Source organism: Narcine bancroftii, chromosome 11 (genome assembly GCF_036971445.1).
Source record: "Narcine bancroftii isolate sNarBan1 chromosome 11, sNarBan1.hap1, whole genome shotgun sequence".
Lineage (NCBI taxonomy): Eukaryota > Metazoa > Chordata > Chondrichthyes > Torpediniformes > Narcinidae > Narcine > Narcine bancroftii.
Genome location: NC_091479.1, coordinates 67170582 through 67183485, shown reverse-complemented (window position 1 = coordinate 67183485; position 12904 = coordinate 67170582). Strand labels below are relative to the sequence as shown.

General features: G+C 42.5%; 1 protein-coding gene across 1 annotated transcript in view; it reads right to left on the bottom strand.

The window, feature by feature from the left end:
• The window catches only part of dgki (diacylglycerol kinase, iota), a 115569-nt gene that overhangs the window by 1098 nt on the left and 101567 nt on the right, over positions 1 to 12904 (bottom strand). Inside the window, exon 32 of the mRNA XM_069903196.1 lies at positions 11961 to 12120. Coding sequence (XP_069759297.1) covers positions 12004 to 12120 — 117 coding nt within the window. The 3' untranslated portion in view covers positions 11961 to 12003. The remainder of the gene's footprint in view (positions 1 to 11960; positions 12121 to 12904) is intronic.

The window sequence follows — 12904 nt, the reverse complement described above, 5'->3', positions numbered from 1 at the left end:
ATCGACTTTCTTGAGAGGTGGGTGAATAGTCGTTGTCTTATAATGCTGTTGGAGATGCTATGAGGCAATAAACTGGGGCTTCTGGTGCTCTCTCCCATTCATCTTTCCCAAGGTACTATATCTGACCACTTTTGCTAACATTATAAAATTTTTTATTCATTCAGCTCAAGGAATGCTAAGTTGTTTTGATTGGTGATAAGCTTGTTCTAGGCAATAAAACAAGGAAAGTCAAAGCAGAGCGGCCATTGTGTGAGTGGCCAGTCAAGAAGTGGTTGTTTGAGGCTTTGGCTCGAGAGGCTTTAGCGAGCAGAGGCTGAGGATCTGCTTCTTGCAGGTAAGGTCAGGTAAGATCTTTGCATTTTCACAAAGAATAGGTAATGGAGATGGCAGCTAGAGTAGTAAAATGCTCCAAATGAAAGATGTGGGATATCTGGGAGCGCACAATTGTTCGTGATGACTACCCCTCTAAGAGGTGCATTCGGCTGCAGCTCCTTACAGACCAAGTTAGTGAGCTGAACAAGATCAAGACTCCCAGATGGTCTGTTGGCTGTGAGAATTCAGAATTGGATTACCTGTAGAAAGCAGAGAGTACTAGTGGGCAGACTATATTCTGCCTGGAGGTCAGTGACTAGTGAGTTCCACAGGGATCTGTTCTGGGAACCCCGGCTTTTGAGATTTTTATAAATGACCTAAATGAAGAAGTGGAAGTATAGATCAGTACGTTTGCGGATGAATCGAATGTTGGAGGAGTTGTGGATAATGCTGAAGGTTGTCGTATGTTACAAAAGGATAGAGACAAAATGCAGAGTTGGGCAGAAAAGTAGCAGATGGAGTTCAATCCGGGTAAGTGTATGAGGTGATGCATTTTGGAAGGTCAAACCTGAAGGATGAGTACAGGTTTAATGGTTGAATGCTTAACAGTGTGGGAGAACATACATCTCTCACGGTTGCCATGCAGGTTGATAGGATAATTAAGAAGGCCTGTGGGATGCTGGGCTTCATAAGTCAAGGGACAAGTGCAGGAGTTGGGAGGTCATGTTGCAACTCTACAAATCTCTGGTGAGACCACAATTGGAATATTATGATCAGTTCTGTTTAGCTCATTATAGGAATGGTATGGAAGCTATGGAGAGGGTGTAGAGGAGATTTACCAGGATGTGGCTTGGATTGGAAAACAAGTTACCAGAGCTAGGGCTTTTCTCTCTGAAGTGAAGAAGGATGGGAGGTGACTTATAGAGGTCTACAAGATTCTGAGGCATAGATAAGGTGGACAGCCAGTGCCTTTTTTCCCAGGGCAAGAAAAGCAAACACTAGAGGACATCTAGAAAGTGAAGAGAGGAAATTTTAGAGACATAATTTTAGAGTGTTGTGGGTGTCTGGAATGCCTTTCCAGGGGTGGTGGTGGAGGTTGAAACATTAGGAGCACTTAAGAGACTCTTCGGCATATGGATGAAAGAAAAATAGTTTTAGTTTGGTAGAAATATATAGGTCCCACTAGTGGAAATATTTCAACATCTATCCCATTGAGATCCTAAATGTTTCAGTGAGATCACCTCTCATTCTTCGAAACTCCAAATAATCTAATTTCCTTAGCTGCTTCAGAAAGGGTAACTGCTGCTGGTAACAGTTGTACAGAATCCCAGAGGATTTCCCCATTGATTGGTAAGAATGCAGAATTTGCTGCCATGCGGAATTGAATGCATGGATGTATTTGGGAAACTGAATACACCACAGAGACTGGATTAAAAGCACATGATATAGGGTCAAACAAGAAGCTGGGGTCAGATGTAATACACAAATGTGCTGAAGAAACCTTTACCCACTTATCTCCTCCTTGAACATGTGCCTGAAAAAAGCTACATGCCTGACCAAATCTTCTTTCATCTTTAATATTTCCTCATGCAAATTTTTTTTTTGTTCGATAAAACTACCATCGAGTCTTTGAAAAGTTTTTTAAAATTTATTCTTTGTTTTCACACATATATCACTAATTGCTTTGTCACATTTAGTTCTCCATCTTTTTCTTTGTTTTCACATCTCTCTCTTTTCCCTTAGGTCCTTTGGTCTTAGATCGAGGGGCGGCAGGTTGTACATTTCGGGGAGTAAGATTGTGACTTACCAATGTTTAACATTGTAAGCAAAATGCAACCTTCCAGAAAATTGGATCTCCCAGAATACATCACTGTTGGCTTTGAGCAGGTTTCAAGTCTCTGGAGCAGGGGTGTATCCATTGCCACCTGCTACCATTGAGTCATTATGACACTAAGAGGCATGTCTTGTTATCACTGATCAATCAGACATTTCTGCAGACACCGATCCTCTTCTCAGAGGACTGTTGCAAGTGGTCTTGGCTGAAGTTGCACATAGATGTCATGCACAAGACAATATTTAAAAAACAATTTATTAATAGATAATATGAACCTGTTAACATATTGGTACAGCCGAACGAGCACTACAGTTACGGTGCCGAGGAATTAGAAGCAAGAACAGTCGTGTAAGTCCACACAAGCCATCTCAAGGTGGGAGACACCACTCAGTATGATTCACTATAGCCTCATGCAAATAATCACCAGTTTCACATGAAAACTTCACGTGATAAAATTATCCATTGATTGCTCCCGATCTCATGACCACAGAGATCAGAAGTAAAAAGTAGCCGCCTTGATTTTTTCCTATTGAGAATGAAGTTGCAATTCTCCAAGCTAATTAAAGACTTCCTGTTGATCATGTGTAGATTGCCAACCAATCAAAGTGGTTTTCATCTACATAGTTATTGTATCCATAATTATTACTCTTTGGAAATTGAAGAAATGATCCACAATACCAGAGTAGAGAAAGAAGATTTGGACCAAATCCTATAATGGAAGCACAATGCAACAAGGAACCAGTGCTTTCTTGATAAAAAATAATTGAGAGTGTCAGAGATAAGCACGAGATCGGAGCATTTCAACTTCGGGACCTCGCGCCCTGACTGCTTTGGGGTTTGTTTGTTTAACCGTCTTCCAAGTTATCCTGGCTTAAATACAGAGTGGTTTACTCTGAAGGCACTCGTTAAAGCAGTGACTGCTTGCGTGACAACCTCACTGTTGTCCTTTACAAATGCAGAGTGTCCTTTCAGCAGATCCAAGCTCATAAGCTGCCTCTTCAAGGCAGATTTAGGTGATTCTTGAAGATCAATTAATAATTTTACAAATGCTTTTGTCCAAAACCCACCCCCCCCCCTTTCCCCAGCCCCCCCCCCCAACCCAGTGCATACATCACCTTATTTTTCTTCTGATTTGCATCCACCCCCACCAAAAAAAAATCAGTTCAGTTCACAGAACCTGACCTACAAAAACATTTCAGTAATTATGGTGAAATGGTCTCCACCTAATAACATAACACAAACATGCAAATCATTTACAACTGAGAATGCAGTTACAGCTACTCCAAAGGACAATCTTAGGATGAGAATGAATTACCTGCACCCTGCTTGATTTGAGCCTTGTTGACAGCTAACCAATTGCCTAATCCCTTGGTGCAATTCAGTCGATGTACACAATGCCTAGTCCAAGCAATTTATACATGAGCGAGAAATGGATATATTTTGAGAAGGTGTTTTGTTTCTGAACCCTAACTTGGTTGTTTAAATCCTTTGTTCGCCCTGTGGGAAGCAAGTCTCAATGGAGGTTTGCTCTTCATTTCAATATAGTATCCTTTCAGTGTTTCAGCACCCTTTCGAAATTGCAGTCACTTTGGCTAAATGTTTTGAACAGTTGAAGCCTTTCCACTTCATTGCTTTGCAAGTTTAGAACTTTGCTGTGGTTATCTAAAAGCATTCTGGTCAAAGTTTCCTTTGTGCGCAAATGACCCCTGACAATGATAACAGAGTAAAAATGACAAGGATGGGGTGGAAAGAGCAGAGAAGAATGGCCTAAGATTCAAAATGAGTGGTTGTGTCAACCACCATGATTGACATGTCACAAATAGTTGTAATAGATTATCTTTATTTCTCATCCAGATATCTGGCTGTTTTTTTTAAAATGTAAACTTAAAGCTTTAATCAATTGCCTTGATAGAGAATGCATTTTATAATTCATGGTCACTTTACTACCTCCGTCTCCAGCTTGAAGAAGCACATAAAAGAATCCCTTCAGCTAATGAAATCCAATGTCTATCAGTTTAATCAAAAGATTCCTCCTGCCTAGGTAGACTTTGATCTTCATTTCCAAATTCCTTCCAAGAAACAACAAAATTCTGGACCCCAATTATCACCTTTGCCTTCCCCACTTCCCACCCTACCCATCATTTCCTCCCTGCTGGACCACAAGTTTGCTCAGATCAGAACCATCAACAGTGTGAAGAATCCACTTTATCAACTTGAACTCATCTAAAAACTACTCCCTAAACGTGATTTGCCCATGATTATTCCAGCAGACTTAAAATTATTTTGCTTGTTCTTCAGATCTATTCATCCATCCTTCTAATTTCTGTCACCATCTACAAGCCTACCATGGCTAAAGTTCACTGTATTCTTCCAGTACTAGTCTCATGTGTGTTGTCAATTTTCCTCAGCATCAAACTGTCCTGCGAAATGCAATGGGACATCTCTTAATGGTAAATGCAAATGAAAAAAAATCCTCTTAATTTGTGGCTACTTGGAAATAATATCCATAAGCTTGTAGCTTGAGCAGTATTACAAAGGCTAAGCCATTCACCAGCAGGATTGAAGATGCCACATGCCTTGTTTGTCCATTGAAGCTGACCATCCTCAACTTGCAAAAGGCTGTCCTACACCAGACAGTGGACAGGTTGGGAGAAAGGACAAGGTGTGCTTCAAGCACTGGCACGGTGAGGAATATGAAGAAAGGATGGAGAGTGAAGGGAACCCAGACAGAGCAGAGTGAGGCCAGGATACAGTTGCATTGCATTCCAGATATGGCCAATAATTAATCAGTTCTGCTGGCTGAGACTTGTTTTACTGTTGTGGTTGGAAAGAACAAAGGTTTTTTTACATAGATGTTAAAAATGAAGATGTGTAATTTTTTCAAAATTGGGTCCTGGTGTCACAGAATTAGAAGTTTTGGCAGGCGTCAAGGTAAGATACTGCTAACAGCATGGACAGAAAATTCCATACGATTCTGTGGGGATATATAGAACCACAAGGATGAAATATTATGAAAGGTTCCACAGAGCAATAATCTTGTAAATTTTTATCTCAACATACTGAAGGTAAAGGTGAGAGGAATGCCCTGGAACTACTTTTGGAGGAATTTCTGTTGCAACATGCAATGTCCAGCCCTCCTACTGGTTGCCTGATGTCACAGTGAGAAGTATCTTTTCCAGGCACTCAGCTTGGGTGCAGTGGAGGCAATTGCTTATGCAACACGACCGCTGTGGCTGTGTAGAGGTGAGTGACAAGAATGGGAGGAGCCCCTTCATTTTGTTGCTGCATGAGATCTAAGCTCCATAACTTTAGCCCATATACATTAATGTCTTGGTGAACAAAGTTTTTTTTTCAAAATTAATCTCAATTTAAAATTAACAATTAAACTAGAAACATTATTTGGAGAAGAGAGCTTTGACTGTAGCAGAGTTCCTTAATTTTATTCCTGAACAAAATGGCTCAATTTTTATTACTATTTTAAGACTGAACAGTTCACCCCTTAGGATTCTAAATTGCATGGAATGCAACTTGAGTAAATTATTAGTTAAATCTTGGAGCCCAGGTAGGATTCTGGTAAATCCACATCTCAGTTCCTACAAGATCAATCAATTCTTCCCATGGTATAATTCATAGTTCATGCTAACCTACCCCAGGGGAGATCGAATCCAGCTCCATATGGCAGGTGTGGTTGTGAACTTCATGTAAATTGTAGCAAGGATGATGTAGGCAGTGAGTTGTTTTGCATTCTTTTGTCTATTACTGATGTTCAGAGTTGCACACTGGAGATTTCGTAATCATATTTTCCACAGCTGGTGTAGATGTGGCCCATGATATTTGTTTGAGCTTCCTGTTAGATGTTGAACAGGAGGTCCAGGAGCTTTCAATGACATCAAATGAGCCATCAGCTCTCTTGACCCCACCATTATCAGTCCTTTGGCCTACTTTCAGCAATTCCTTCCAACAAAAAATGAGACAGGTTATAAGCTATTGGCTTTGCTTCCAACCACAAATCTGCTCAACAGATACTCTGTCTATCCTCTAACTAGCAGCTGACACCAGGCAGCTTCAGAACATAATGCTCTCCACCATTCCTGTTCTTTTCCATCTCAGTAATACTGAATGGCTCCACGGCCTAAACCATCTGCTGCTGAAGCCCTCATCCCTGCCTGTGCTCCCTCTGGACATGGCTATATCAAAGGTCTGGTTTTACTCTCCTCTCCCATCTCAGACCAAAGATCATCTCCCTGCCTGCTCGTTAATTTTCTCAAATTCTCATTCCATCATGGTCTGATGTTCTTGATTTAATGTTGTCCAGTCTACACTGGCCCAAGGTGCCAGAGGTGCTCTGGGATCATCGATGAGTTCGGCTCCCCCATCATAGTAGTGCCTTCCACTGCCAAATCTCCATGCCTTTCTCATGGGCTTTCCCCCTTTTAACACACATTAAACAACCCTTTTTGACCAAGCCTGTGGCCATTGCTGAAGTTGACTACTATTTGAATTTGTACTTTCTATTAGTTTGCATCTTAAATACCCAACAATGTAAAGTTGTGTTCTGAAAGAGATGACAAATGTGGAAAAAGTGCAAAAAATTCCATTCTTTTCTGATTACAATGGACAACAATTTTTTTCAAAAGGATTGCTTCCTGAAAAAACATTAGGGATGATGATAGACATCTTCAAGCTGAACACAGATAATTTCAGATTTGCTGTATCATGTAGAAATTTGAAGAAACGTTAAATTAATTTTTATTGAATTAAGCTTGTTTAATCGCATAATGATGCTGGCTCATTGCATTAGTTCAACTGACCTAAAAATGTTTTGCCGCTGATTTTTGTTTGTACTCAGCATCTGATGCCTCTTGTGTCATTGATGGATTCCAGTTCCCCTGATACCGCTTTTCCGTGGCCATAATGTCCTGATGAAACCTTTCACCATGTTCATCAGTGACTCCACCAAGATCAGCAGGGAAGACCAAGTGCGCGTGCTGAAATGGCAGGTTGCACGTCATGGTTTTGTGCACTTGAAGTAGACAAAATATGACAGGAAATCACAAAAATTAGTTATATCTAAAAAAACAGGGTGTGATAGGAAAATTTTAAGGTGATTTTTGAGATCAGCAGCCCAAAATCCATAAAATACACCCAAAAGTGTTCAGGAAGCAAAATCTTCATTGTCCAGTGTTATGGGTAGATTAAATGGAAATTAGTTGGTTTGTATTTTGTGACTGTAAATAGGGAATTTCTGGGCAATTTCCCACCTTTTGTCAGACAGAGAGTGGTGGCTGGCTCAGAGCCATGTGCTCTCAGTATTGCACCTGGAATCCAGCCAGATTAACTCCCTTTGCCTTGTGTAGTCCACTCAGTTTGCTTTCATTTCCTCATGTCATGATCTGAAGTGGCAGCGACTCACTGTTCTAACTGTGGGATCCTCAGAAGCAGGCTGAGAGGCACCACCCATTTGGCATTATCTCTGAATACACTGGCAAAAGCTTCAGTCTTGCCTTTGGCACGTGTTGAGTTGGAGTTATTTATGGTTCTGTTCCATCTGATGTCCAATGTCCAGCAATGTAAATAATGTGTAGAAACAGAGCTTTAATCTGAGCAGGTGTGCCTTTCCATCTATGTTCATGATAGAGCAGGTCCTGTGTTGTAAACCCATCAGGTTGGCATTTGGTAAACGGTGTGTTCCTGGCATTCTCTCTCCATTGAACCCTTTGGTTTAAAGCAATATTCCGACTATGAGGTTACAGGCAGTTAATCCCATTGAATTTCCATATTACCAATGGTGCAGATGCAGATCACCACTACCCCTTTTGAACTTCCCATTGTTTGACAGGTTTGAATTGATCTGATTTAGCATGGTTCTGGTGCCATTCTTCTCAATGTGTGAAGGCAGTCACTCCCAAATACATCTGCAGCAGGGACGCTGCTGAGGATGAAGTCTCTCCATTTTGGTTCATTCAACATGAGACAATAGCTTTTCTCTTTAAATCCCTGAGCTGGAATTTATTAGTCTAGATGAATTTTAACTCTTTAGTGGCATGGTTTTCTTTCACATGGTTCTCTGGGTGACAACGTCCTCAGTTAAATATTGGTTCCTTTGGGATGCTCAACCAACTGCCTTCTCCACCATAATCCAACATCAAGGAATCACTGCACATATCAACAACTTCCTAGTTTTCAGTTACAGTGAGGCCTATCTTCCACCTTTGATGCTCACATGAAACACCCTTTTTTTTTGCTTCTTTTTATATTATTTGTTTTTTTTGTGTTTTTATTTACCTGTTTGGCTGCAGCAAGTAAGACTTTCATTGAATCTGTACATTGTACTTGTGTGTAAGACCATAAACTTCATTTATTGTTTCCAGATTGCACTGGGCCACTTCTAGCTTCTGCCTGTGCTGTGCTGGAGCCTGGGAGAAAGGCAAGTCATTTTACAAAAGGTACACCTCAGTTTCGATGGTGCAGCCAGATATTGTCATTGCTTGCCATTCAATACACAAAAGTGCTGGAGAAAGTCAGCAGGTCAGGAAGTGTCTATAGGAAGCAAAGGGATGTAACCAATGTTTCTGAACTGAGCGTTGTTGAAGAGTTCAGGCCCGAAATGTTGGTTATATCCCTTTGCTCCCCATGGTCGATGCCTGACCTGCTGACTTTCTCCAGCACTGTTGTGCATTGCATCAGATATGGGTTGTTGTGTGATAACGTCTAAGTTGACTTTGTTCCCTTTCGCACAAGCATTTATTTTTAAAAAGAACATGGCTGATATTTTAATGCTGTACAGTGGATGAGGCTCTGGAGATGGCAGTCAAAGGTCCATTTTAACCGGCTGAGAGAGAGAAAATCCCTGTCTCTTCCTCCCCATCACCAATTTCACCAACGTCCAATTCTATATCTATGTTGGTATCCGATCCCTGTGCTTCAGATGCCACTTTTGCATCAGTCTTCCTGTAGACGCACCATCTTTACTGTATCTCTGCCTTGCAGGGATTCCTTGGGCTCTGCTTGCAAGTAATAGGAAGGTGGCCCCAATTGGAAGGTTGGCCCCATGTTAATTGAAAGGTGCATCTTGAACTTTGGCTTGGACCCTTCATGTTGGTGAATGGAACCAACTGACAGAGCATTCATGGAGACCCACTGTTCTCATTGTTCCCAGGCACCTGAATTTAGTGCCCAGTCAAGAGGTTAGGTGACTGCATAAGCAAAAGGAGGTTTGACCCCAAACTGGACTCCCTCCTTCTCAGGGGAATCTCAAAGAGGATGAAGACCAATGTCCTCAGCACCTTCCTGACTGGAGGAGCTTATCTGTTGGACCTTTTCAGTGGCTTGAATGGCTTCAGCTTCAATTGTACGCTGACCCCCTTGGGGAGGGGGGGACCTCCCAAGCCAGGTAAGGATGGAGCACAGGCCTCTATCCAAACAGAAGGTGAAATATCTGCCAGATTCCTGGGAACAATGCTCTGTGGACTGGTACGAGGGTGACTTTAACGTCTGTTCCTCATTTTCCTCTGAATAGCCCAAGGGAGGATGGGAGTTGGAACCGTGACCAGGCAGCAGCTCCTGAGCTCATATGGGTCATGAGGAGATGGTTCTGATGGGCAGGGTGGGGTGTTGGAACAGGCAGTGACAGTTCGTATTGCCAGACAAGCCCTTACTCATACTCAAGGGGAAACAGAACCATCTCTCCCTGCTCTGGCTCACATCCTGCAAGACTTTGTACAGTTTTGGGTGCCTTATTTGAGAAAGGATGTGCTGGCATTGGAGAGGGTTCAGAGAAGATTTACTAGAATGATACAAGAATGAAAGGGTTAGCGTTTGAGGAACATTTGTCGGCTTTTGGATTGTACTTGTTGGAGTACAGAAGGATGAGCGAGGACCTCATAGAGACATTTCAACTGCTGAAAGCCCTGGACAGAGTAGCTGTGACAACGTTGTTTCCCATGGTAGAAGGGTCCAGGACAAGAGGCCACACTTTCAGGATAAAAGGGCATCAATTTAAAACAGAAATGTGAAGTTTCTTTAGCCAAATGGTCGTGAGTCTGTGGAACTTGCTGCCACAGGCAGCTGTGGAAGACAGAAATTGACAGGCATTTGACAGGGGAGAAAGCCGGGGAGTGGGGTTGGGTGATAAGGATCAGCTCGTGATTAAAACGGCAGAGCAGACACAACTGGCCGATTAGCCTACTTCTGCTCTTAAGACCTGTGACTGGTTAAACCAGCAGTCAGACACACAGGACATAGGTTTAAGGTGAGGGGGAGAGATTTAACAGGAGCCTTTTTCAAAAAAAGAGGGTGGTGAGTGTGGAATTGGCTGCTGGTGGAGGTGGTTGAGTCAGGTATTACTGCAATGTTTAAGAAAAATAATTGGACAGATACATTGGATAGGCTGGGTGGGAAATGAGCCAAATGCAGGCAGATGGTTGGGACATGTTGGTCAGCTGGGCCGAAGGGCCTGTTTCCACACTCTGTGATTCCATCCTGTTACCTGTCCAAATTATAGCTGGTCCTTAAATTGTAATTAGCCATAAAATAAATCATACCCATAAGAAATGCCATCACATATTTTCCTCCTGTCCCTTTGAATTGGAGGTTGAATCATTTCCTTTCCCCAGCCCTTAGATCAGTTTAGAAAGGTCAGTTACATAGGAACATAGGAAGTAGGAACAGGAGTAGGCCAAAAATGGCCCATCAAGCCTGCTCCGCCATTCAATGCAATCATGCCTGATCTAATTTGTGACCTAACTCCACCTACCTGCCTTCTCCCCATATCCTCTAATTCCTCCTTGGTGTCTCCAAAAGCCACATTGCTGGGAGGTGCAGTGTTGGATGTAATGGGGCAAGAGGACATGGTCCACCCTGTCTATGATTAGCGATTGGAAGGTGGCTGAGTAAATCTCAACAACACCAGTCCAGTACAGCTGAGTTAGTGACAACCCCCAGGAAGAATTAAACATAATTATAACCATTCATCTGCCTTCCGAAATGCCCAACTTTGTTCGGCTCGCCAATCCACTGGAATTCCTTGTACGAACAAGTAGCAAAGTGCCTGCAAAAGTAGTTGTTGAAGGAAATACTAGCACATTGTGTGGGTCTGATCTACATTCTAAAGCAGAAAGCAACTCTTGCTTCTGCATTTGGGACAGTCCAAACTCTAAACTTTTTTTTTAAAATCCCAAGGTCAGCCTTCTTGGCTCATGTCGAGAGCAAGAACAGATCTCAGAACTGTGCAGAGCTCCAAATTTGTCTCCTGAGTTGGAAAATGGGCCCTCAGTCAAAGCAGATGATACATGCATTGGGGTAAGAAGAATTTCTCCCTGGTCCCATTAGCTTGCCAAGTAGAACCTCTTCAAATTAATGACAAGCACCATCGGAGTCCAGAGATCTTGCTCAGGGGTAGGGTTTTGAAAGGACGCACACTGAATCAAGAGATTACTCCTGGTCTTTCCTCACTCACCATGAGTTAGCATTGGACAGTAGCAGCAGGTGGCCTCAGGTGTTGGATGTGAAGGAATTATGAAGGGTGACTTCACCTCGCTGAAAAGTGCAGAATGGAAAAGTTTCCCTGGAGAGGTGCAGTTTTTAAACGAGAGCAATGGCGTCAGGATTGATCAGGAAATGCAGAGGTTATCCCAAACTGCCCTCCGTGTGAGTCCTCTGGTTGGGATTAAGCTGTTGCAGTGGCCATTTCCTCGCTTTCCCCAAGGGATTGCCACTCCTTTTCAATGAACCAGCGGCAGGGTTCAACGAGATGCAGCTGCTGGGAATCCCAACAGGAAGTGCAAAGAGCTCGCTTGGGACAACCCCCGCTCACCTCCCTGATACCCTCCACCACGACTCCTCAACGTTCTCCATTTTCAGACTGCTGTCTCCAGGTCTTCGCGTCCCACCATCTGGTGCTGCTGAATATTCTCCAGGTAAGCAGCGAGTTCCAGGTCCCCTGCCTTCTCTGCTTTGTATCCTGCAGTGTTGCCCTGAAGCACAGGCAGTAGAATAGATAAGGTCAGCTCACATTTCAGGTGGGAGGCTGTTCAAGTGAGTCATGCTTTGATGGAAGTAGGGGGAGTGACAATGCTGAAAGGACATTTCAGACCATCTCACTGAGTTGGTAGCAAATGATAAAATATGAGCCTATCATCAGATCTAAACTTTTTTTTTAAAATCCCAAGGTCAGCCTTCTTGGCTCATGTCGAGAGCAAGAACAGATTTCAGAACTGTGCAGAGCTCCAAATTTGAGCACATTGAATGGGGGAGCAGACCCGAGAGGCTGAATAACCTGCTCCTGCACCTATTATGATGAATCAGTAGCTCTCCTTCTTTAAGGGATCCTAATAGACGAGCTGTGTTATCAGTCTCTTGGGCAATTCTACTCGACTTGTTTCATTTCAAATTAGTTTCAATTAATGGGAATGGAACTATGTTCCAGATTATTAAACCCATACTCCTCTTTTACTCACCCAACAATACGGTCTCTCCACTAGTATTTCTCAACCAGGATTCCCCAAAACCCTAGGGTTCTGCAAGAATTCACTAGGGGATCCGTGAGAAACAGTGATAAATAGGCTAATGCATTTTTGAGTAATTTTTGTTTAATTTTATATTCGTAGTTTTACTATACACGGACGGCATATCGTTGGAAAATCTTTGGTTATTATAATGAAGGCTTCAACCTCTTATTATTTAAAATGAAAACCTCGGGGTGAAGTCTCATAAACAAGCAGGATGATTTTTTTTTTTTGCATTGCCAATAAATTTGAC